Consider the following 25552-nt stretch of genomic DNA (forward strand, 5'->3'; position numbering starts at 1 on the left):
ATTGTGGAAACCCTAATAAAGCAAACAGTTAAGCACACCCTCTCCTCAGCCTCCTCTGTTCTCCATCTCCCCAGTCTCCTCTGTTCTCCATCTCCTCAGCCTCCTCTGTTCTCCATCTCCTCAGCCTCCTCTGTTCTCCATCTCCTCAGCCTCCTCTGTTCTCCATCTCCCCAGTCTCCTCTGTTCTCCATCTCCTCAGCCTCCTCTGTTCTCCATCTCCTCCGCCTCCTCTGTTCTCCCTCTCCTCAGCCTCCTCTGTTCTCCATCTCCCCAGTCTCCTCTGTTCTCCATCTCCTCAGCCTCCTCTGTTCTCCATCTCCTCAGCCTCCTCTGTTCTCCATCTCCTCAGCCTCCTCTGTTCTCCCTCTCCTCAGCCTCCTCTGTTCTCCCTCTCCTCAGCCTCCTCTGTTCTCCCTCTCCTCAGCCTCCTCTGTTCTCCCTCTCCTCAGCCTCCTCTGTTCTCCCTCTCCTCAGCCTCCTCTGTTCTCCATCTCCTCAGCCTCCTCTGTTCTCCCTCTCCTCAGCCTCCTCTGTTCTCCCTCTCCTCAGCCTCCTCTGTTCTCCCTCTCCTCAGCCTCCTCTGTTCTCCCTCTCCTCAGCCTCCTCTGTTCTCCATCTCCTCAGCCTCCTCTGTTCTCCATCTCCTCAGCCTCCTCTGTTCTCCATAACTCCCTCATTTAAGGTAATGGAGTAATCCAGAAAGCCAAGACCCAGCCTCTGCTTTTTCCCTCAGCATTCATTCACTCCGCAGAAAAAAAAAAACAGGAAAGCAAAAGATACTGGAAGAGAAGAGATATAATGACGGCACTTAAGAAAGCACTTACCTTCAGCTGAGATGAACACTTGTTTTTCTTGGCCTCCGTTTCTCCCGTTGTCTCTCCGTCTGTTTTCACAGTATCTGTGTATCTTGTGCCCTCTAAACCTAGCCGTTGTCCACGTTTCAAGAGGTGGTTGTTGGTTCACCATTGTGGCTACTGGGTTTAGGTTAGTGCTGAGGCCTTGGCTGCATTTCATTCCAGAAAGGTTATCTCCCTCTCCTCTTTCCTAGTTTCAGACTCCCCTTCACAGATCTGACACGAATGAATAAGTGAAGGCAATATGGAGGAAACTAGGTAGAGTTTTACCACCTACCCAGTTAGTCAATATGGAGGCAACTAGGTAGTTTTATCACCTACCCTGTTAGTCAATATGGAGGCAACTAGGTAGAGTTTTAATACCTACCCAGTTAGTCAATATGGAGGCAACTAGGTAGTTCTAACTAACACCTACCCAGTTAGTCAATATGGAGGAAACTAGGTAGTTTTAACTAACACCTACCCAGTTAGTCAATATGGAGGCAACTAGGTAGTTTTATCACCTACCCTGTTAGTCAATATGGAGGCAACTAGGTAGAGTTTTAATACCTACCCAGTTAGTCAATATGGAGGCAACTAGGTAGTTTTAACTAAGACCTACCCAGTTAGTCAATATGGAGGAAACTAGGTAGAGTTTTAACACCTACCCTGTTAGTCAATATGGAGGAAACTAGGTAGAGTTTTAACACCTACCCTGTTAGTCATTATGGAGGAAACTAGGTAGAGTTTTAACACCTACCCTGTTAGTCAATATGGAGGCAACTAGGTAGAGTTTTAATACCTACCCAGTTAGTCAATATGGAGGCAACTAGGTAGTTTTAACTAACACCTACCCAGTTAGTCAATATGGAGGAAACTAGGTAGAGTTTTAACACCTACCCTGTTAGTCATTATGGAGGAAACTAGGTAGAGTTTTAACTAACACCTACCCAGTTAGTCAATATGGAGGCAACTAGGTAGTTTTATCACCTACCCTGTTAGTCAATATGGAGGCAACTAGGTAGAGTTTTAATACCTACCCAGTTAGTCAATATGGAGGCAACTAGGTAGTTCTAACTAACACCTACCCAGTTAGTCAATATGGAGGAAACTAGGTAGTTTTAACTAACACCTACCCAGTTAGTCAATATGGAGGCAACTAGGTAGTTTTATCACCTACCCTGTTAGTCAATATGGAGGCAACTAGGTAGAGTTTTAATACCTACCCAGTTAGTCAATATGGAGGAAACTAGGTAGAGTTTTAACTAACACCTACCCAGTTAGTCAATATGGAGGAAACTAGATAGAGTTTTAACTAACACCTACCCAGTTAGTCAATATGGAGGCAACTAGGTAGTTTTATCACCTACCCTGTTAGTCAATATGGAGGCAACTAGGTAGAGTTTTAACTAACACCTACCCAGTTAGTCAATATGGAGGAAACTAGGTAGAGTTTTAACACCTACCCTGTTAGTCATTATGGAGGAAACTAGGTAGAGTTTTAACTAACACCTACCCAGTTAGTCATTATGGAGGAAACTAGGTAGAGTTTTAACACCTACCCAGTTAGTCAATATGGAGGAAACTAGGTAGTTTTAACTAACACCTACCCAGTTAGTCAATATGGAGGAAACTAGGTAGAGTTTTAACACCTACCCTGTTAGTCATTATGGAGGAAACTAGGTAGAGTTTTAACTAACACCTACCCAGTTAGTCAATATGGAGGCAACTAGGTAGAGTTTTAACACCTACCCAGTTAGTCAATATGGAGGAAACTAGGTAGAGTTTTAACACCTACCCTGTTAGTCAATATGGAGGCAACTAGGTAGAGTTTTAATACCTACCCAGTTAGTCAATATGGAGGCAACTAGGTAGTTTTAACTAACACCTACCCAGTTAGTCAATATGGAGGAAACTAGGTAGAGTTTTAACTAACACCTACCCTGTTAGTCATTATGGAGGAAACTAGGTAGAGTTTTAACTAACACCTACCCAGTTAGTCAATATGGAGGAAACTATGTAGTTTTAACTAACACCTACCCAGTTAGTCAATATGGAGGAAACTAGGTAGAGTTTTAACACCTACCCAGTTAGTCAATATGGAGGAAACTAGGTAGAGTTTTAATACCTACCCAGTTAGTCAATATGGAGGCAACTAGGTAGTTTTAACTAAGACCTACCCAGTTAGTCAATATGGAGGAAACTAGGTAGAGTTTTAACACCTACCCTGTTAGTCAATATGGAGGAAACTAGGTAGAGTTTTAACACCTACCCTGTTAGTCATTATGGAGGAAACTAGGTAGAGTTTTAACACCTACCCTGTTAGTCAATATGGAGGCAACTAGGTAGAGTTTTAATACCTACCCAGTTAGTCAATATGGAGGCAACTAGGTAGTTTTAACTAACACCTACCCAGTTAGTCAATATGGAGGAAACTAGGTAGAGTTTTAACACCTACCCTGTTAGTCATTATGGAGGAAACTAGGTAGAGTTTTAACTAACACCTACCCAGTTAGTCAATATGGAGGCAACTAGGTAGAGTTTTAACACCTACCCAGTTAGTCAATATGGAGGAAACTAGGTAGAGTTTTAACACCTACCCAGTTAGTCAATATGGAGGAAACTAGGTAGAGTTTTAATACCTACCCAGTTAGTCAATATGGAGGCAACTAGGTAGTTTTAACTAAGACCTACCCAGTTAGTCAATATGGAGGAAACTAGGTAGAGTTTTAACACCTACCCTGTTAGTCAATATGGAGGAAACTAGGTAGAGTGTTAACACCTACCCTGTTAGTCATTATGGAGGAAACTAGGTAGAGTTTTAATTAACACCTACCCAGTTAGTCAATATGGAGGAAACTATGTAGTTTTAACTAACACCTACCCAGTTAGTCAATATGGAGGAAACTAGGTAGAGTTTTAACACCTACCCAGTTAGTCAATATGGAGGAAACTAGGTAGAGTTTTAACACCTACCCTGTTAGTCAATATGGAGGCAACTAGGTAGAGTTTTAATACCTACCCAGTTAGTCAATATGGAGGCAACTAGGTAGTTTTAACTAACACCTACCCAGTTAGTCAATATGGAGGAAACTAGGTAGAGTTTTAAATAACACCTACCCAGTTAGTCAATATGGAGGCAACTAGGTAGTTTTATCACCTACCCTGTTAGTCAATATGGAGGCAACTAGGTAGAGTTTTAATACCTACCCAGTTAGTCAATATGGAGGAAACTAGGTAGAGTTTTAACACCTACCCTGTTAGTCATATATGGAGGTTTTAATACCTACCCAACTAGGTAGAGTTTTAACTAACACCTACCCAGTTAGTCAATATGGAGGAAACTAGGTAGAGTTTTAACTAACACCTACCCAGTTAGTCAATATGGAGGCAACTAGGTCGTTTTAACTAACACCTACCCAGTTAGTCAATATGGAGGAAACTAGGTAGAGTTTTAACACCTACCCTGTTAGTCATTATGGAGGAAACTAGGTAGAGTTTTAATTAACACCTACCCAGTTAGTCATTATGGAGGAAACTAGGTAGAGTTTTAACACCTACCCAGTTAGTCAATATGGAGGAAACTATGTAGAGTTTTAACTAACACCTACCCAGTTAGTCAATATGGAGGCAACTAGGTATAGTTTTAACACCTACCCAGTTAGTCAATATGGAGGCAACTAGGTAGAGTTTTAACTAACACCTACCCAGTTAGTCAATATGGAGGAAACTAGGTAGAGTTTTAACTAACACCTACCCAGTTAGTCAATATGGAGGCAACTAGGTAGTTTTAACTAACACCTACCCAGTTAGTCAATATGGAGGAAACTAGGTAGTGTTTTAACTAACACCTACCCAGTTAGTCAATATGGAGGCAACTAGGTAGAGTTTTAACTAACACCTACCCAGTTAGTCAATATGGAGGCAACTAGGTAGTTTTATCACCTACCCTGTTAGTCAATATGGAGGCAACTAGGTAGAGTTTTAATACCTACCCAGTTAGTCAATATGTAGGCAACTAGGTAGTTTTAACTAACACCTACCCAGTTAGTCAATATGGAGGAAACTAGGTAGAGTTTTAACTAACACCTACCCTGTTAGTCATTATGGAGGAAAGTAGGTAGAGTTTTAACACCTACCCTGTTAGTCATTATGGAGGAAACTAGGTAGAGTTTTAATTAACACCTACCCAGTTAGTCAATATGGAGGAAACTAGGTAGAGTTTTAACACCTACCCAGTTAGTCAATATGGAGGCAACTAGGTAGAGTTTTAACACCTACCCAGTTTGTCAATATGGAGGAAACTAGGTAGAGTTTTAACACCTACCTAGTTAGTCAATATGGAGGAAACTAGGTAGAGTTTTAACACCTACCCTGTTAGTCATTATGGAGGAAACTAGGTAGAGTTTTAATTAACACCTACCCAGTTAGTCAATATGGAGGAAACTAGGTAGAGTTTTAACACCTACCCTGTTAGTCATTATGGAGGAAACTAGGTAGAGTTTTAACACCTACCCAGTTAGTCAATATGGAGGAAACTAGGTAGAGTTTTAACACCTACCCTGTTAGTCATTATGGGGGAAACTAGGTAGAGTTTTAACAGCTACCCTGTTAGTCATTATGGAGGAAACTAGGTAGAGTTTTAACACCTACCCAGTTAGTCAATATGGAGGAAACTAGGTAGAGTTTTAACACCTACCCAGTTAGTCAATATGGAGGCAACTAGGTAGAGTTTTAACTAACACCTACCCTGTTAGTCAATATGGAGGAAACTAGGTAGAGTTTTAACACCTACCCAGTTAGTCAATATGGAGGCAACTAGGTAGTTTTAACTAACACCTACCCAGTTAGTCAATATGGAGGAAACTAGGTAGAGTTTTAACACCTACCCAGTTAGTCAATATGGAGGAAACTAGGTAGAGTTTTAACACCTACCCTGTTAGTCAATATGTAGGCAACTAGGTAGAGTTTTAATACCTACCCAGTTAGTCAATATGGAGGAAACTAGGTAGAGTTTTAACTAACACCTACCCAGTTAGTCAATATGGAGGCAACTAGGTAGTTGTAACTAACACCTACCCAGTTAGTCAATATGGAGGAAACTAGGTAGAGTTTTAACACCTACCCTGTTAGTCATTATGGAGGAAACTAGGTAGAGTTTTAATTAACACCTACCCAGTTAGTCAATATGGAGGAAACTAGGTAGAGTTTTAACACCTACCCAGTTAGTCAATATGGAGGCAACTAGGTAGAGTTTTAACTAACACCTACCCAGTTAGTCAATATGGAGGCAACTAGGTAGAGTTTTAACTAACACCTACCCTGTTAGTCAATATGGAGGAAACTAGGTAGAGTTTTAACACCTACCTAGTTAGTCAATATGGAGGAAACTAGGTAGAGTTTTAACACCTACCCTGTTAGTCATTATGGAGGAAACTAGGTAGAGTTTTAATTAACACCTACCCAGTTAGTCAATATGGAGGAAACTAGGTAGAGTTTTAACACCTACCCTGTTAGTCATTATGGAGGAAACTAGGTAGAGTTTTAACACCTACCCAGTTAGTCAATATGGAGGAAACTAGGTAGAGTTTTAACACCTACCCTGTTAGTCATTATGGGGGAAACTAGGTAGAGTTTTAACTAACACCTACCCTGTTAGTCAATATGGAGGAAACTAGGTAGAGTTTTAACACCTACCCAGTTAGTCAATATGGAGGCAACTAGGTAGTTTTAACTAACACCTACCCAGTTAGTCAATATGGAGGAAACTAGGTAGAGTTTTAACACCTACCCAGTTAGTCAATATGGAGGAAACTAGGTAGAGTTTTAACACCTACCCTGTTAGTCAATATGGAGGCAACTAGGTAGAGTTTTAATACCTACCCAGTTAGTCAATATGGAGGAAACTAGGTAGAGTTTTAACTAACACCTACCCAGTTAGTCAATATGGAGGCAACTAGGTAGTTTTAACACCTACCCAGTTAGTCAATATGGAGGAAACTAGGTAGAGTTTTAACACCTACCCAGTTAGTCAATATGGAGGCAACTAGGTAGAGTTTTAACTAACACCTACCCTGTTAGTCAATATGGAGGAAACTAGGTAGAGTTTTAACACCTACCCAGTTAGTCAATATGGAGGAAACTAGGTAGAGTTTTAACTAACACCTACCCAGTTAGTCTGGAGGCAACTAGGAGTTTTAACACCTACCCAGTTAGTCAATATGGAGGCAACTAGGTAGAGTTTTAACTAACACCTACCCAGTTAGTCAATATGGAGGAAACTAGGTAGAGTTTTAACACCTACCCAGTTAGTCAATATGGAGGAAACTAGGTAGAGTTTTAACACCTACCTAGTTAGTCAATATGGAGGAAACTAGGTAGAGTTTTAACACCTACCCTGTTAGTCATTATGGAGGAAACTAGGTAGAGTTTTAATTAACACCTACCCAGTTAGTCAATATGGAGGAAACTAGGTAGAGTTTTAACACCTACCCTGTTAGTCATTATGGAGGAAACTAGGTAGAGTTTTAACACCTACCCAGTTAGTCAATATGGAGGAAACTAAGGGGAGTGAACAAGGGCAAAAAGGAGGGGACAACTTTTCGGGATGCTATGCAACACCAGTGATAGTCAGACGTCTAGTCAGACAGCCAATCAGGTGTTAAACACAGTAGTGGCAGGACATTTGGGACAACACCTGCCAGACCATGAAGAAACAGACACACTGCTGCTTTAAACAAACATGCCAAGATACACACACACACACACACACACACAGTCCATTGATGTTGTAGCATTTAAAAGATAGACTAAGTGTTGTTATTCTGTCAGATGTTGGGTCAGGCCTTGGCTCCCACCGTGTGCTGAATCTCATCTGACACCAGTATAGGACAATGCAGTGCAGCTTGTTTTCAACCCCACCTTCTCCATATCCGTTTTACTTTACTGTGTGTATGTACGTGTGTTTGTACACGCACACACGCAAGTTCAAGCCGAGGCCCGTTGCTATGGAAACCTCTATATAAGTCGTGTAGCAAGGTGTTCTTTCTTGCGTAATGAGCAACACATAGATGGTGCTGTTCAGTAGATAATGCCCAGCGTATTACACAGCGTCTCTGACTGGTTCCTGTAAAACATCCTCAGTGTGCAGTCCTTTGATTTAAACACAGAATACAGATGTCCTGTGCTTTGTCTCTTCTAATCTAATAGAGGAATTTGGTTGACATGGTGATCGCTACTCAGATGGTGTCACAGACATATTGAATTGTCATATTGAAGATCTGTTGGTTTTTATCCTGGTTAGACTTGCAATGTTCTGACAACTTTCCCCAAATTCCCAGGTTTTCTAGAAATCCGGGTTAGAAGCCTGGGAATGTTGCTACCCTGGTACATACAGTATGTCTGATGATGCAACTAGCCATGTTATGGACTATGGCTGATCATATAGCCAGTTTATTTCATATGGCCAGTTGTGTGTGTGTGTGTGTCGGGGTGATGACCTGGCACAGTCACTTAGCGTGATGGTTCCTGTGAAGACACTACAGGCGACAATAAATAACATTCTCCTGGGTGAGTTAGGGTCCCACCTAGCCCACCTGACACTGCATGCTAAACACACACACACACACACACACACACACACACACACACACACACACACATATTCTCTTTCACTCAACACACACATACACACACACATTCTCTTTCACTCAACACACACATATGTATTAACACACAGACTAATTCACACTTAAACACATACACACACACACCCTGAATGAGCGCTTGACCGCAGTGCGTGATCCCTCCTCGCTCCGGAGCCCCTCTTTCTGTCGTCCATCACCTGGGTGTCCGTGTCTTCCATCCTTCTGGGAAATGAGGAGATCTATTAGAATGGCCTGCTGTGTGAGATAACGAGGGGAATGGGGCTCTCTCTCTCCTTCTCTGCTCTGGAAAACCAGAGATTCATCACATCGAATGAGGGATGAGGGAAGAGAACAGGTGAAAGGTCAGAACCTGGTGGGGGGGCTGTGTGTGTGTGTGAGCAAGTGTGTGTGTGTGTGTGTGTGGAAGAGAGATCCCATTGTATCTCTTCACCACATAAGATGGACCCCTCATGCTCACTGAGGTATGTCTCATTGTGATTTGTTCCTGTCCCTAACCATTCATAACATACATCCTGCCTGTCCCTAACCATTCATAACATACATCCTCCCTGTCTCTGTCCCTAACCATTCATAACATACACCCTCTCTCTCTGTCCCTAACCATTCATAACATACATCCTGCCTGTCTGTCTGTCCCTAACCATTCATAACATACATCCTCCCTGTCTCTGTCCCTAACCATTCATAACATACATCCTCTCTGTCTCTGTCCCTAACCATTCATAACATACATCCTGCCTGTCTGTCTGTCCCTAACCATTCATAACATACATCCTCCCTGTCTCTGTCCCTAACCATTCATAACATACATCCTCCCTGTCTCTGTCCCTAACCATTCATAACATACATCCTCCCTGGCTCTGTCCCTAACCATTCATAACATACATCCTGCCCTGTCTGTCTCTGTCCCTAACCATTCATAACATACATCCCTCTGTCTCTGTCTCTGTCCCTAACCATTCATAACATACACCCTCTCTCTCTGTCCCTAACCATTCATAACATACATCCTGCCTGTCTGTCTGTCCCTAACCATTCATAACATACATCCTGCCTGTCTGTCTGTCCCTAACCATTCATAACATACATCCTGCCTGTCTGCCTGTCCCTAACCATTCATAACATACATCCTCCCTGTCTCTGTCCCTAACCATTCATAACATACACCCTCTCTCTCTGTCCCTAACCATTCATAACATATATCCTCCCTGTCTGCCTGTCCCTAACCATTCATAACATATATCCTCCCTGTCTGCCTGTCAGCCTGTTCCTAACCATTCATAACATACTCCCTCTCTGTCTCTGTCCCTAACCATTCATAACATACATCCTGCCTGTCTGTCTGTCCCTAACCATTCATAACATATATCCTGCCTGTCCCTAACCATTCATAACATACATCCTGCCTGTCCCTAACCATTCATAACATACATCCTGCCTGTTCCTAACCATTCATAACATACATCCTGCCTGTCTGTCTGTCCCTAACCATTCATAACATACATCCTCCCTGTCTGCCTGTCCCTAACCATTCATACCATACATCCTGCCTGTTCCTAACCATTCATAACATACATCCTCCCTGTCTCTGTCCCTAACCATTCATAACATCCATCCTGCCTGTCCCTAACCATTCATAACATCCATCCTGCCTGTTCCTAACCATTCATAACATACATCCTCCCTGTCTCTGTCCCTAACCATTCACAACATACATCCTCCCTGTCTGCCTGTCCCTAACCATTCATAACATACATCCTGCCTGTCCCTAACCATTCATAACATACATCCTCCCTGTCTGCCTGTCCCTAACCATTCATAACATACATCCTCCCTGTCTCTGTCCCTAACAATTCATAACATACATCCTCCCTGTCTCTGTCCCTAACCATTCATAACATACACCCTCCCTGTCCCTAACCATTCATAACATACATCCTCCCTGTCTCTGTCCCTAACCATTCATAACATACATCCTCCCTGTCTCTGTCCCTAACCATTCATAACATACATCCTCCCTGTCTCTGTCCCTAACCATTCATAACATACATCCTCCCTGTCTCTGTCCCTAACCATTCATAACATACATCCTCCCTGTCTCTGTCCCTAACCATTCACAACATACATCCTCCCTGTCTGCCTGTCCCTAACCATTCACAACATACATCCTCCCTGTCTGCCTGTCCCTAACCATTCATAACATACATCCTGCCTGTCCCTAACCATTCATAACATACATCCTGCCTGTCCCTAACCATTCATAACATACATCCTGCCTGTCCCTAACCATTCATAACATACATCCTGCCTGTCCCTAACCATTCATAACATACATCCTGCCTGTCCCTAACCATTCATAACATACATCCTGCCTGTCCTTAACCATTCATAACATCCATCCTGCCTGTCCCTAACCATTCATAACATATATCCTGCCTGTCCCTAACCATTCATAACATACATCCTGCCTGTCCTTAACCATTCATAACATCCATCCTGCCTGTCCCTAACCATTCATAACATACATCCTCCCTGTCTCTGTCCCTAACCATTCATAACATACATCCTGCCTGTCTGTCTGTCCCTAACCATTCATAACATACATCCTCCCTGTCTCTGTCCCTAACCATTCATAACATACATCCTCCCTGTCTCTGTCCCTAACCATTCATAACATACATCCTGCCTGTCTGTCTGTCCCTAACCATTCATAACATACATCCTCCCTGTCTGTCTGTCCCTAACCATTCACAACATACATCCTCCCTGTCTGCCTGTCCCTAACCATTCATAACATACATCCTGCCTGTCCCTAACCATTCATAACATACATCCTGCCTGTCCCTAACCATTCATAACATACATCCTGCCTGTCCTTAACCATTCATAACATCCATCCTGCCTGTCCCTAACCATTCATAACATACATCCTCCCTGTCTCTGTCCCTAACCATTCATAACATACATCCTGCCTGTCTGTCTGTCCCTAACCATTCATAACATACATCCTCCCTGTCTCTGTCCCTAACCATTCATAACATACATCCTGCCTGTCTGTCTGTCCCTAACCATTCATAACATACATCCTGCCTGTCCCTAACCATTCATAACATACATCCTCCAGTCCCTAACCATTCATGTCTGTCTGTCTCCGTTCATAACATACATCCTGCCTGTCTGTCTGTCCCTAACCATTCATAACATACACCCTCTCTGTCTCTGTCCCTAACCATTCATAACATACATCCTCCCTGTCTGCCTGTCAGCCTGTTCCTAACCATTCATAACATACATCCTCCCTGTCTGCCTGTCCCTAACCATTCATAACATACATCCTCCCTGTCTCTGTCCCTAACCATTCATAACATACATCCTCCCTGTCTCTGTCCCTAACCATTCATAACATACATCCTCTCTGTCTCTGTCCCTAACCATTCATAACATACATCCTCCCTGTCTGCCTGTCCCTAACCATTCATAACATACATCCTCCCTGTCTCTGTCCCTAACCATTCATAACATACATCCTCTCTGTCCCTAACCGTTCATAACATACATCCTGCCTGTCTCTGTCCCTAACCATTCATAACATACATCCTCCCTGTCTGCCTGTCCCTAACCATTCATAACATACATCCTCCCTGTCTGTCTGTCCCTAACCATTCACAACATACATCCTCCCTGTCTCTGTCCCTAACCATTCATAACATACATCCTCCCTGTCTGTCTGTCCCTAACCATTCATAACATACACCCTCTCTGTCTCTGTCCCTAACCATTCATAACATTGTATGTCCTTAACCATTCATAACATACACCCTCTCTGTCTACCAGTCTAGTGATGGACTACCAACCAAACACCCTCCATCCATCTCTCTCCTTCATTTTCCCCCACCCAAATGTTTTCATGTAACATTCGTCTAAAGTTTAAAAAGGTAGGCAAAGACCCCGTGTCTCTCCCAAACTCTCTGTCATTCACTTACTCTTCATTCCACACAGTACCTCCTCTGGTGTATGTGTACCGTTCAGATCCGGCACGGAGTTTAGCCCAACCTTCCTCAGTAAATAAAGTCAGAAGTGTCCCCACATCCCTGAAAACAAAAGACCACCAGATGTGTGTGAGTCCTAGTGGAACCAGAGACTTTGACAGATGCTGCTAATTGTAGTCAGAGCCAGCTGCCTCTGTGTGACTGGGGAAGCACTCTGCCAGTACCTAGACTGTTCTTTTCAACCGCTCAGCCCAAACTACCTGGATGAGACTCCTTTTGCCTGCCGATTCAACTAGATTTCTGAATGTTTATTAAGCTAATGAATTCTAATTGTTGCTGAGGCAGGTTGGTTAACGCCACATGTACAAAGCCTAATCTGGCCTGAGGAGACTCTAAACTGACAGCTAATGCCTTGCTCGGTGGGCTGACGGCTTGACTTCAGTACCTGTTTGGTCACTTGTCCTCTATAGGCTCTAGTGTTGTATATTTCAGGTCAGAATACAGTATGCTTAGAGAGAATGCTTACATTGTTAAATTCTTCTCCTCTGATATGTAGTACCTTACTACAACGAAGTGCTCCACTCCTGTTCCAACAGATATATGCACTTATCAACCACAATTAAAAGAACACTTATTGAATGGTCCCTCTTTACATTGAAAGATTGGTCCTTGTGTGGACTGGTGGAGGCTGAAGAGCTGAAGTACTCTACTAACGAGCAGGTTCCAATCAGAAATATAAATTCAAATTCATCAATGCTTTAGCATTGAGCTGAGGTCAGAATGGTTTTGACTGCTGTGCATTAGCTTGTCTGTTACTAGTCAATTATTGAATGAGAGTCAATGAGATTAGAGAGGAGCTTTTAGACCTGGAGGCTGACAGGAGTGGTGCTGCCTTGGAGAGACCTCCTGATAGTCCACCATCAGTGGTCCAGGATCAGTTGTCTTTGCCTCTGTTCTAACTCTAAACCTGTGTGAGCCTCACAATACAACTGACCCGGGATGAATTGATAAGAACAGTTTGAATTGCTGTTCAAATATCAACCATTCTCCCTTCCTTAATGTAATCACTCTAACACTGAGGTAAAACCCTAGGAAGGAAGAAAGGATGCATTTGAAAGGAATTCAAACTGGGCCTTAGTACCTGCTGCATCTTAGGGCCCTATTCTAATACTCTTCAACTGTATCATTCCTTTCCTCTCTTCCTTGAAGTCATTTCAGAAGGAAGGAAGGAGGCATTTTGAATATTCTAGCAGGGCCAATGTTTGGGCTGTGTATCGCAGCTTCTTCACCTGTTGTTCCACCAGCCGTCCTCACCACAGCCTCTATCTCTGCTGCCCTCTGCAGGCTGCTGCTGGAACTGCTGGAGCTGCTGTTTGACAAGTTCAACGCGGTGGCTGCGGCCCACAGTGTGGTGCTGGCCCACCTGCAGCAGATCGTGGTGTCCCCCAACGGAGCCCAGGAGGGCATCAAGCTCTATGAGCTAGCCGACGTCTCTGCTAAGATCCAGACCGTGCTCCAGGTCAGTTCAAGTTTAAAATGTCAACTTTTGAGTCTATCACAGTCCCGAATCCCTGCACCACACACAAATAAAAAATATCTACAAAGATCCATCTGCCGTTCTGTGTATCCATAAAGAGTCACGGATGATATTGCAGTAGATGATTTGCACACATGTGGTTAAACCTTTAGACTGTGAAAGCATAGATTAGGCTTCCATGAGCAGGAATGATCACACATGATGTTAACTAGGAGAGACAAGACTCACTGTTCTGACATCAACGACAATGACAAAAACAGATATAGCTTTACCTTTAGTGACGAAAATCTTTACTAATGCAGATTGACTATTTACTGTACACGTTCATTGTAGAAATCAATCTGGTTCTTCATATGCGGCCCGGGGGGGTGTGACTGTGAAAGCATGTCGTATCCATAGCAGGAGGGATGTAGGCTAATTCCTTGAGAGAATGCTGTTACCTCTGTGTGTGTTGTGCATCCAGCTAGGAATCCTGGCAGTGTTTCACCCAACACTCGGTTGTGCAGCCAGTCAATGTTGTCTTTCTTTTCAAAGAAGAGATTATTCTTGTGGAACGAGTGCTGAGAGTACACACACGTGTATAAAAAAAACACATTGAAAAACACACATATTCAAACAAGCACACACAAAAACTCTCTCCCCTAGTCTAGTCAGTGTCTGCTGGGGGTGCCTGCCTTACATGGGCGTTCCTCAGGGATCTGTCATAGGTCACTTCCAAACAGCTGCTCATCATCTCAGCCAATCAGACGGGAGCAGGGAGCAAACACAGTGCAGCCGACACGCACCAATTAAAGGACTGCAATTAAACCAAGCAATCAGGGGAAGTGCCTGTTCCTGTGTGTGTCACAACTAACATCAACCCCACTGTATAATTTATATATTTTTCGATTCCTAATCTGACACGATGATGAAATCCGTAGCGCTTGATTTCTTCCGTCGCGTTCTAAGACGTAAGCCTGTGTGTAGGTGGACACATTTCAGAGTGTAGTGAAGTGTGGAAACGAGGGGAAGGATGAGAAGGGAACACAGGTCTGATGATGAAACGGAGCAGCCAGAGGGGACGTTGGCTCGGGAACAGCCAGTTACGCTGGGGAAGCGGTCCTGTAACGTGAAGCTAGCTATCCCCTGTGGAGGGAGTCATTGTGAGGTGTAGCTCCAGGGTATTCTCCTGTCACACATGTGAGTGATGGCTGGGCTCCAGCTTGAGCTCTGAGCATTAAAGAGTCTACAGTCAAACTACAGATGGAGGTATGAGGATCCACATCATGGTTCTCAGACTGGTTTTCTAGATATGGTCTCTGACTTTTCTCTCCAAACCAGTCTGCTGTCATGTAGCTTGGTCTGTATGGATTAGGCTTCAAATGACACGAACCCATATAGCCTTCCCGTTAGTGACCACAAGCTTTACTAATGTGGATTGACTACACGTTCATTGTAAAAATTAATCTGGTTTCTTTATATACAGCCCAGGGCTGTATGTAGGACTGTGAAAGCAGACAGAATGTCAGTGAGTCTTGCCTTTTGTAGTCAGCATAATACATTTTTTTAAATAATACGTTTTTTTTGTAAAAAATAAAAAATGTACACCCTTTTCTCCCCAATTTCGTGGTATCCAATTGTTAGTAGTTACTATCTTGTCTCCTACAACTCCCGTACGGGCTCGGGAGAAACGAAGGTTGAAAGTCATGCGTCCTCCGAAACACAACCCAACCAAGCCGCACTGCTTCTTTAACACAGCGCGCATCAAACCAGCTGCACTAATGTGTTGGAGGAAACACAGTGCACCTGGTGACCTGGTTAGCATGCACTGCGCCCGGCCCGCCACAGGAGTTGCTAGTGCGCGATGAGACAAGGATATGCCGGCCAAACTCTGCCTAACCCGGACGACGCTAGGCCAATTGTGCGTCGCCCCATGAACCTTCCGGTCGCGGCCGGCTGCGACAGAGCCTCTGGCGCATACCCAGAGTCTCTGGTGGCACAGTTAGCACTGCGATGCAGTGTCCGAGACCACTGCGCCACCCGGGAGGCCCCATGTTTATCTTTTTTTACATTTGTTTTTTTGTACAGCAGATACAAACATACACATACACAAGAACTTAGAGACACAAAACTACTACATCTCATCTGCTCCCACATCCATCCCTAGAGCCTGGTCACACCCCCATCCCTAGTGCCTGGTCACACCCCCATCCCTAGAGCCTGGTCACACCCCCATCCCTAGTGCCTGGTCACACCCCCATCCCTAGTGCCTGGTCACACCCCCATACCTAGTGCCTGGTCACACCTCCTCCATCCCTAGAGCCTGGTCACACCCCCATCCCTAGTGCCTGGTCACACCCCCATCCCTAGAGCCTGGTCACACCCCCATCCCTAGAGCCTGGTCACACCATCATCCCTAGTGTCTGGTCACACCTCCATCCCTAGTCACACCCCCATCTCTAGTGCCTGGTCACACCCCCATCCCTAGTGCCTGGTCACACCCCCATCCCTAGTGCCTGGTCACACCCCCATCCCTAGTCACACCTCCATCCCTAGTGCCTGGTCACACCCCCATTCCAAGTGCCTGGTCACACCCCCATCCCTAGTGCCTGGTCACACCCCCATCCCTAGTGCCTGGTCACACCCCCATCCCTAGTCACACCCCCATCTCTAGTGCCTGGTCACACCCCCATCCCTAGTGCCTGGTCACACCCCCATCCCTAGTGCCTGGTCACACCACCATCCCTAGTCACACCCCCATCCCTAGTAAAAACCACCATCCCTAATCACACCCCCATCCCTAGTCACACCCCCATCCCTAGTGCCTGGCAACACCTCCATCCCTAGTGCCTGGCCACACCCCCATCCCTAGTGCCTGGTCACACCCCCATCCCTAGTGCCTGGTCACACCTCCATCCCTAGTGCCTGGCCACACCCCCATCCCTAGTGCCTGGCCACACCCCCATCCCTAGTGCCTGGCCACACCCCCATCCCTAGTGCCTGGCCACACCCCCATCCCTAGTGCCTGGCCACACCCGCATCCCTAGTGCCTGGCCACACCCCCATCCCTAGTGCCTGGCCTCACCTCCATCCCTAGTGCCTGGCCACACCTCCATCCCTAGTGTCTGGCCACACCCCCATCCCTAGTGCCTGGCCACACCCGCATCCCTAGTGCCTGGCCACACCCCCATCCCTAGTGCCTGGCCACACCCCCATCCCTAGTGCCTGGCCACACCCCCATCCCTAGTGCCTGGCCACACCCCCATCCCTAGTGCCTGGCCACACCCCCATCCCTAGTGCCTGGCCACACCCCCATCCCTAGTGCCTGGCCACACCCCCATCCCTAGTGCCTGGCCACACCTGCATCCCTAGTGCCTGGCCACACCCCATCCCTAGTGCCTGGCCACACCCCCATCCCTAGTGCCTGGCCACACCCCCATCCCTAGTGCCTGGCCACACCCCCATCCCTAGTGCCTGGCCACACCCCCATCCCTAGTGCCTGGCCACACCCCCATCCCTAGTGCTTGCATTATTGTTTGTCACTTGGCCGTAAATTACACCCATTAATTTTTCTCGGTTGCCCAGGCTATTTCATTATTTCAATAATAAATCATGTTTCCATTGTGTTAATGATGGAGATGGATTTCCAGGTTTTTACTCTGTTTATTCCAGAAGAGTAATGAGAAGAGAATGGTCCAGGCCATTGGGTGTCTGACTGCACCCCATATGCCAGGTCTTGAAATATGCAGACAGACAGATTAACAGTATGTTTACGTTGTAACACTTCTGACAGACAACTATGAAGCTCCGCCCATAACGTTTGGACTTCACAGCGTTCTCAGAAGGCATGGATTACTGAGTCATTGTTAGTTTTACACTTAAGACATGACTCTGCCGTTGTGCTGTAGAATTTGTGAATTTTGTCTCTGGTTGAATAAATTCTATACATTGGTTTATACTGGATTAAGCTACATTTTCATGAACTGTTTCGTTAGTTTTGCTCCAACATTCCCTCCATCTTGTGGCAACATTACTCTCCTAGTCAGCATCGTGTGTGAATTTGAATGTGTGTGTGTTTGTTTGATTGTGTGTGTATGTTTCAATGTGTTTTTTATTTTGCTCGTGCAGCGAGGTCCGTGCACACGTTTGTGTATAGATAGCTGAGGAACTGCATTTCAACTGACGCGCTTTCATGTTCTCAGCACTCGTTCCACAAGAATAATCTCTTCTTTGAAAAGAAAGACAACATTGACTGGCTGCACAAACGAGTGTTGGGTGAAACACTGCCAGGATTCCTAGCTGGATGCACAACACACACAGAGGTAACAGCATTCTCTCAAGGAATTAGCCTACATCTCTCCTGCTATGGATACGACATGCTTTCACAGTCACACCCCCCCGGGCCGCATATGAAGAACCAGATTGATTTCTACAATGAACGTGTACAGTAAATAGTCAATCTGCATTAGTAAAGATGTGAAATATTGTGGTCACTAGAGGTGAGGCTACATGGGTTTGTCATTGTAGTTGATGTCAGAACAGTGAGTCCTAGTTAGCATCATGTGAGGTAGACCTCCTGAGGGACACAGTGAAGAGTTGACAGCAGTTTGCTCCTTTCCTCTTTTCTATTTTACACTCTGCTCTTTTCTTATCTCGCTCTTATTTTCTCCCTCACATCTTTTCTCTTCCTTGTTTTCGTCTCGTTCCAAGTCTCTGAGGGCTAGCGTTCTCTCCCTTTTCTTTTGAGAGGAGAGAGACGGAGGGAGCGAGAGGGAGAGCAAGCGAGGGGGCGGGGGAGCGAGCGGAAGGGAGGGAAGGAGAGGGAGGGAGGGAGCTAGAGAGAGATGGGCACAGACCGGTGGAGGGGGGTGACTGAAAGAGAGGAGAGTAAAGGGAGAGAGAGGTGCACACTGGGATTGAGTATATGGGCTTATCATCACTCCATCAGACCAGGAGTCAGACGGTGACCTTGAGCACATTTTTTCCATCATATTTTCTTTTCTCTTGCGTTTTCTCTCTCACTCATTCTCTCGCTTCTTCACCCCTCAAAACCACTCAGAATGAAAAGCAGTGACTCCGCAATGCCAACTAGGCGGCCCTGAGCTAACTGCGGACGGGCGGGCAGGCAGGCCTTAGGGCTCGAAGACGCAGCTAGACTTGAATCACATTTTGTCCAAAGCCTATTTAGTGGAACTGAGGACAAATGCTCTGTCTTATTGAACATTGATTATCTAAGACCCAGGCCCCTTGATTGGCTCAAAATTGGTCCTTACACTAAGCTGTGATTGGATAGGTACTGGATCAACAGAGTCATGATTTGTCTGGGCCAACTGATTGCCTGCCAGTTTATTCACCGGTGTTTCAGCTCTGTTTGGAGGAGAATATGAAGAGATGGACAGATAGAGGTGTGGGAACTGTAGGGTTGGCGTTGTATACTCTCAAAGCCAGATGGATAGATGGTTGGATGGAATTTATTCAAATAGGTTCAATCCAAATCTGACCCTTCATACTGTACATTGGCTACCTAATCACCCCCTAGCTTCCAATTGGCTCAATCACCTACCCTCTCCACGGCAACTCCACTTTACTGACTTTATTGTCCCCATGGGGACATGTTGTTAAAGTATCATGTACACGTTTAAATTGGCGTTTAAATACAGTAGACAACAAATTGACAATACAACATTTATAACAGTTACATACCAATAAAAAGAGACTAGCCTGCTGGCCTTACTGGGTCGATAGGATCATTTCGCCCGGGCTGTTTAGGAGGGATATCACACCTGGCACAAATTATTGTCTAGTTCTGTTATTCCTCCCGGGGGGTGTTTCCTATACCTGCACCCAGAGGGGGGAGTAGTTCAATGTCTGGGTACATGGGGTGGCTTGGGTGAAAAATATTTAGTGAGCCTTGCTGATGGCCCTGACATTAAAGATCTCGTCCAGACCAGTCTGTTTCTCCTTGTACTTTGCTTGACATGGTGATAATCCTTCTCAGCATATTTCTCTGGTTGACAGTGGTCTTGCGAAACCAACAAACAATACAAAAAGTTGAAATACTCTCAATGAAAGATCTGCAATACAGAGTCAGTATAGTCCAGTCAACATTAAAAGATCCCATCTTGTTGAGAAAGCACAGTCTCTGTTGACTCTCTTTATAGATAATTATTGTCCAAGAGGACAGCCAGATATGTGTATTTCTCTATGTTCTGACCTGTTACAGACGTAGGTGGTGTTCTCTTCCTGAAGTCTATGCACATCTCTTTGGTTTTGTTGTTATTGAGGACCAGGTGTGATTCATCACAGCACTCTACAAAGTCATTTAGGACCGGGCCATGGGGTTCCTCATCATCATGCAACAGTCTGATCAAGGCAGTGTCATCAGCGAACTAAACTAGGTGTCTGTCAGGGTGGGAACTAGTACAACTATTAGTGTACAGTTGGTTGTCCTAAATAAAATACTCAAGTAAAGGCAAATGAAAGAGATTGTGTCAGGGACGATGGATAGAGAGTTAAAGAGAGTTGGAGAAAGAGAGAGGAGGGAGTGTAGGTATTGCGCGGCTGTGCTGTGCCTTTGTGTTAATGGAAGGCATTAAGCCGTTGGCTCTCCAGCGGCGCGGGCACTAGAGCTGCTACCGCTGCCTCCGCTCTGCCAACCCCAGGTTGCCAGGGGCTCCTCGCTCCCCCGCCGCCGCGATGTGCGATAATGTCATCTCTTGATTAGAATACTCATTATGTGAAATGAGGTTTTCTTATTCAGTCACTCGTGTTATTATTTTCTGGACGATTGTATCTTTGTGAGTCTCTCCTTCTCTCCCACTCTCTCTCTCAATCTTTCTTATCTCATTTTATTTCCATCCCTCTCTCTTTCTCTCCCTCAATCACCATTCCTCTCATTCTCTTTCCCTCTCCCTTCCTCTATCCCTCTCTCTATCCCTCTCCCTCGTCTTTCCTGCTCTCTTCAAGAGACAAACTCAGTATGACAGCAGCACATGTTAGTCTAGCAGCACATGTTAATGCCTGATAGTCTAGCAGCACATGTTAATGCCTGATAGTCGGGCCGCATTGCAGATTCCTGAGGGAGGCTGTATGGCAGGCTACTCTTTGCCCTGCCTCTACTCTGACTGGGGTTCTATAGTTCCCCTATTCCACCCTGCAGCGGCCTGGTGTGTGTGTGTGTGCACGCCTGTGTCGACTTGAGTGTGTGCACTTGTGTCTGCAGGTGTGAAACGTACCCACTATCATGAAACATCTCTACTAGCTAGTATCTATGCTCAGGTGTGTGTGGTGATGTTGTTGGCTCTTGTCTGGGTGTAGATTAGATCGTGTTGGCAGTTGTCTCTTGTTAGTTCAGGTGTGTTCTGAAGACTAGCAGTTGTGCACTAGCATCTATATATTAGCTAGTGGCTCAGGTGTGTGTTGATGCTGTTGGGTCTTGTCTAGGTGTAAATTAGTGGCGGCCATCTTGTTGCAGTCGTCTCGTGTTCACGTCTGTGCTGTAGTGCTGAATGGTTAGTGCTTTTTGAGGTTGGTTTGATTATTATTATTATTTTTAAACATTAAATGCATTATAAAATAATGACATTACTTTGATTTTAGAGCATTTTAATGGAAATTCCAAAGCCCAAAATAGTGAACATTCAATATCCAAAACATTGAAAGTATTCCATTGTGTCTGTCAGGTCCACATTGGGTAGACATCAAAAGAAGAACTAGAAAATTATTATGAAATAATTAAATATTTCAGTTGTGTATATTACTTCATTTTTATTTGATGACTTTATTATTTAGTCATCATCTCTCTCTAAAAAAAAAGCTCCATCAAGCTACACACAATACCCCACAATGACAAAGTGAAAACAGGTTTTTAGAAATGTTTACAAAAAACATACACTATTTACATAAGTATTCAGACTTTTTGCTATGAGATTCGAAATTGAGCTCAGGTGCATCCTGTTTCCATTGATCGTCCTTGAGATATTTCTACAACTTGATTATACATGATTTGAAAAGGCACTCAACTGTCTATCTAAGGTCCAACAGTTGATAGTGCATATCAGAGCAAAAACAAAGCCGAGGTCGAAGGAATTGTCTGTAGAGCTCCGAGACAGGATTATCTCGATGCACAGATCAGGGGAAGGGTACCAAAATATTTCTGCAGTGTTGAATGTCCCCAAGAACACAGTGGCCTCCATCATTCATAAGTATAAGTTTGGAACCACCAATTGAATCCATTTTAGAATAAGACTATAACGTAACAAAATGTGGAAAAAGTCAAGGCGTCTGAATACTTTCCGAATGTGCTGTATGTTCTCCCCAGACTGTACTGTCTTTAGCCGTCCTGTTTGGACAGTTCCCCAGACTGTACTGTCTTTAGCCGTCCTGTTTGGACAGTTCCCCAGACTGTACTGTCTTTAGCCGTCCTATTTAGACAGTTCCCCAGACTGTACTGTCTTTAGCCGTCCTATTTAGACAGTTCCCCATACTGTACTGTCTTTAGCCGTCCTATTTAGACAGTTCCCCAGACTGTACTGTCTTTAGCCGTCCTATTTAGACAGTTCCCCAGACTGTACTGTCTTTAGCCGTCCTGTTTGGACAGTTCCCCAGACTGTACTGTCTTTAGCCGCCCTATTTAGACAGTTCCCCAGACTGTGCTGTCTTTAGCCGTCCTATTTAGACAGTTCCCCAGACTGTACTGTCTTTAGCCGTCCTGTTTGGACAGTTCCCCAGACTGTACTGTCTTTAGTCGTCCTGTTTAGACAGTTCCCCAGACTGTGCTGTCTTTAGCCGTCCTGTTTAGACAGTTCCCCAGACTGTGCTGTCTTTAGCCGTCCTATTTAGACAGTTCCCCAGACTGTGCTGTCTTTAGCCGTCCTATTTAGACAGTTCCCCAGACTGTACTGTCTTTAGCCGTCCTATTTAGACAGTTCCCCATACTGTACTGTCTTTAGCCGTCCTATTTAGACAGTTCCCCAGACTGTGCTGTCTTTAGCCGTCCTATTTAGACAGTTCCCCAGACTGTGCTGTCTTTAGCCGTCCTGTTTAGACAGTTCCCCAGACTGTACTGTCTTTAGCCGTCCTGTTTAGACAGTTCCCCAGACTGTACTGTCTTTAGCCGTCCTGTTTAGACAGTTCCCCATACTGTGCTGTCTTTAGCCGTCCTGTTTAGACAGTTCCCCAGACTGTGCTGTCTTTAGCCGTCCTGTTTAGACAGTTCCCCAGACTGTACTGTCTTTAGCCGTCCTGTTTAGACAGTTCCCCAGACTGTGCTGTCTTTAGCCGTCCTATTTAGACAGTTCCCCAGACTGTGCCGTCCTATTTAGACAGTTCCCCAGACTGTACTGTCTTTAGCCATCCTATTTAGACAGTTCCCCAGACTGTACTGTCTTTAGCCGTCCTATTTAGACAGTTCCCCAGACTGTACTGTCTTTAGCCGTCCTATTTAGACAGTTCCCCAGACTGTACTGTCTTTAGCCGTCCTGTTTAGACAGTTCCCCAGACTGTACTGTCTTTAGCCGTCCTGTTTAGACAGTTCCCCAGACTGTACTGTCTTTAGCCGTCCTGTTTGGACAGTTCCCCAGACTGTACTGTCTTTAGCCATCCTATTTAGACAGTTCCCCAGACTGTACTGTCTTTAGCCGTCCTATTTAGACAGTTCCCAAGACTGTACTGTCTTTAGCCGTCCTATTTAGACAGTTCCCCAGACTGTACTGTCTTTAGTCGTCCTATTTAGACAGTTCCCAAGACTGTACTGTCTTTAGCCGTCCTGTTTAGACAGTTCCCCAGACTGTACTGTCTTTAGCCGTCCTATTTAGACAGTTCCCCAGACTGTGCTGTCTTTAGCCGTCCTGTTTAGACAGTTCCCCAGACTGTGCTGTCTTTAGCCGTCATATTTAGACAGTTCCCCAGAGTGTACTGTCTTTAGCCATCCTATTTAGACAGTTCCCCAGACTGTACTGTCTTTAGCCGTCCTGTTTAGACAGTTCCCCAGACTGTGCTGTCTTTAGCCGTCCTATTTAGACAGTTCCCCAGACTGCTGTCTTTAGCCGTCCTATTTAGACAGTTCCCCAGACTGTGCCGTCCTATTTAGACAGTTCCCCAGACTGTACTGTCTTTAGCCGTCCTATTTAGACAGTTCCCCAGACTGTGCTGTCTTTAGCCGTCCTGTTTAGACAGTTCCCCAGACTGTGTACTGTCTTTAGCCGTCCTATTTATACTGTCTTTAGCCGTCCTATTTAGACAGTTCCCCAGACGGTGCCGTCCTATTTAGACAGTTCCCCAGACTGTACTGTCTTTAGCCATCCTATTTAGACAGTTCCCCAGACTGTACTGTCTTTAGCCGTCCTATTTAGACAGTTCCCCAGACTGTACTGTCTTTAGCCGTCCTGTTTAGACAGTTCCCCAGACTGTACTGTCTTTAGCCTTTAGACTGTAGTCTTTAGCCGTCCTGTTTAGACAGTTGTCTGTCTGGACAGTTACTGTACTGTCTTTAGCCATCCTATTTAGACAGTTCCCCAGACTGTACTGTCTTTAGCCATCCTATTTAGACAGTTCCCAAGACTGTACTGTCTTTAGCTGTCCTATTTAGACAGTTCCCCAGACTGTACTGTCTTTAGCCGTCCTATTTAGACAGTTCCCCAGACTGTACTGTCTTTAGTCGTCCTGTTTAGACAGTTCCCCAGACTGTACTTTCTTTAGCTGTCCTGTTTAGACAGTTCCCCAGACTGTACTGTCTTTAGCCGTCCTATTTAGACAGTTCCCCAGACTGTACTGTCTTTAGTCGTCCTATTTAGACAGTTCCCAAGACTGTACTGTCTTTAGCCGTCCTGTTTAGACAGTTCCCCAGACTGTACTGTCTTTAGCCGTCCTATTTAGACAGTTCCCCAGACTGTGCTGTCTTTAGCCGTCCTATTTAGACAGTTCCCCAGACTGTGCTGTCTTTAGCCGTCCTGTTTAGACAGTTCCCCAGACTGTGCTGTCTTTAGCCGTCCTATTTAGACAGTTCCCCAGAGTGTGCTGTCTTTAGCCATCCTATTTAGACAGTTCCCTATACTGTACTGTCTTTAGCCGTCCTATTTAGACAGTTCCCCAGACTGTGCTGTCTTTAGCCGTCCTGTTTAGATAGTTCCCCAGACTGTACTGTCTTTAGCTGTCCTGTTTAGACAGTTCCCCAGACTGTACTGTCTTTAGCCATCCTGTTTAGACAGTTCCCCAGACTGTACTGTCTTTAGTCGTCCTGTTTAGACAGTTCCCCAGACTGTACTGTCTTTAGCTGTCCTGTTTAGACAGTTCCCCAGACTGTGCTGTCTTTAGCCGTCCTATTTAGACAGTTCCCCAGACTGTGCTGTCTTTAGCCGTCCTGTTTAGACAGTTCCCCAGACTGTGCTGTCTTTAGCCATCCTATTTAGACAGTTCCCCAGAGTGTGCTGTCTTTAGCCGTCCTATTTAGACAGTTCCCCAGACTGTACTGTCTTTAGCCATCCTATTTAGACAGTTCCCCATACTGTACTGTCTTTAGCCGTCCTATTTAGACAGTTCCCCAGACTG

General features: G+C 45.0%; 1 protein-coding gene across 1 annotated transcript in view; it reads left to right on the forward strand.

Moving 5' to 3' along the window:
* LOC139378421 (exocyst complex component 4-like) overlaps positions 1–25552 on the forward strand; it is a 247383-nt gene that overhangs the window by 31050 nt on the left and 190781 nt on the right. Inside the window, exon 7 of the mRNA XM_071120583.1 lies at positions 13834–14008. Coding sequence (XP_070976684.1) covers positions 13834–14008 — 175 coding nt within the window. The remainder of the gene's footprint in view (positions 1–13833; positions 14009–25552) is intronic.

This window comes from Oncorhynchus clarkii, chromosome 21, assembly GCF_045791955.1.
Source record: "Oncorhynchus clarkii lewisi isolate Uvic-CL-2024 chromosome 21, UVic_Ocla_1.0, whole genome shotgun sequence".
Classification (NCBI taxonomy): domain Eukaryota; kingdom Metazoa; phylum Chordata; class Actinopteri; order Salmoniformes; family Salmonidae; genus Oncorhynchus; species Oncorhynchus clarkii.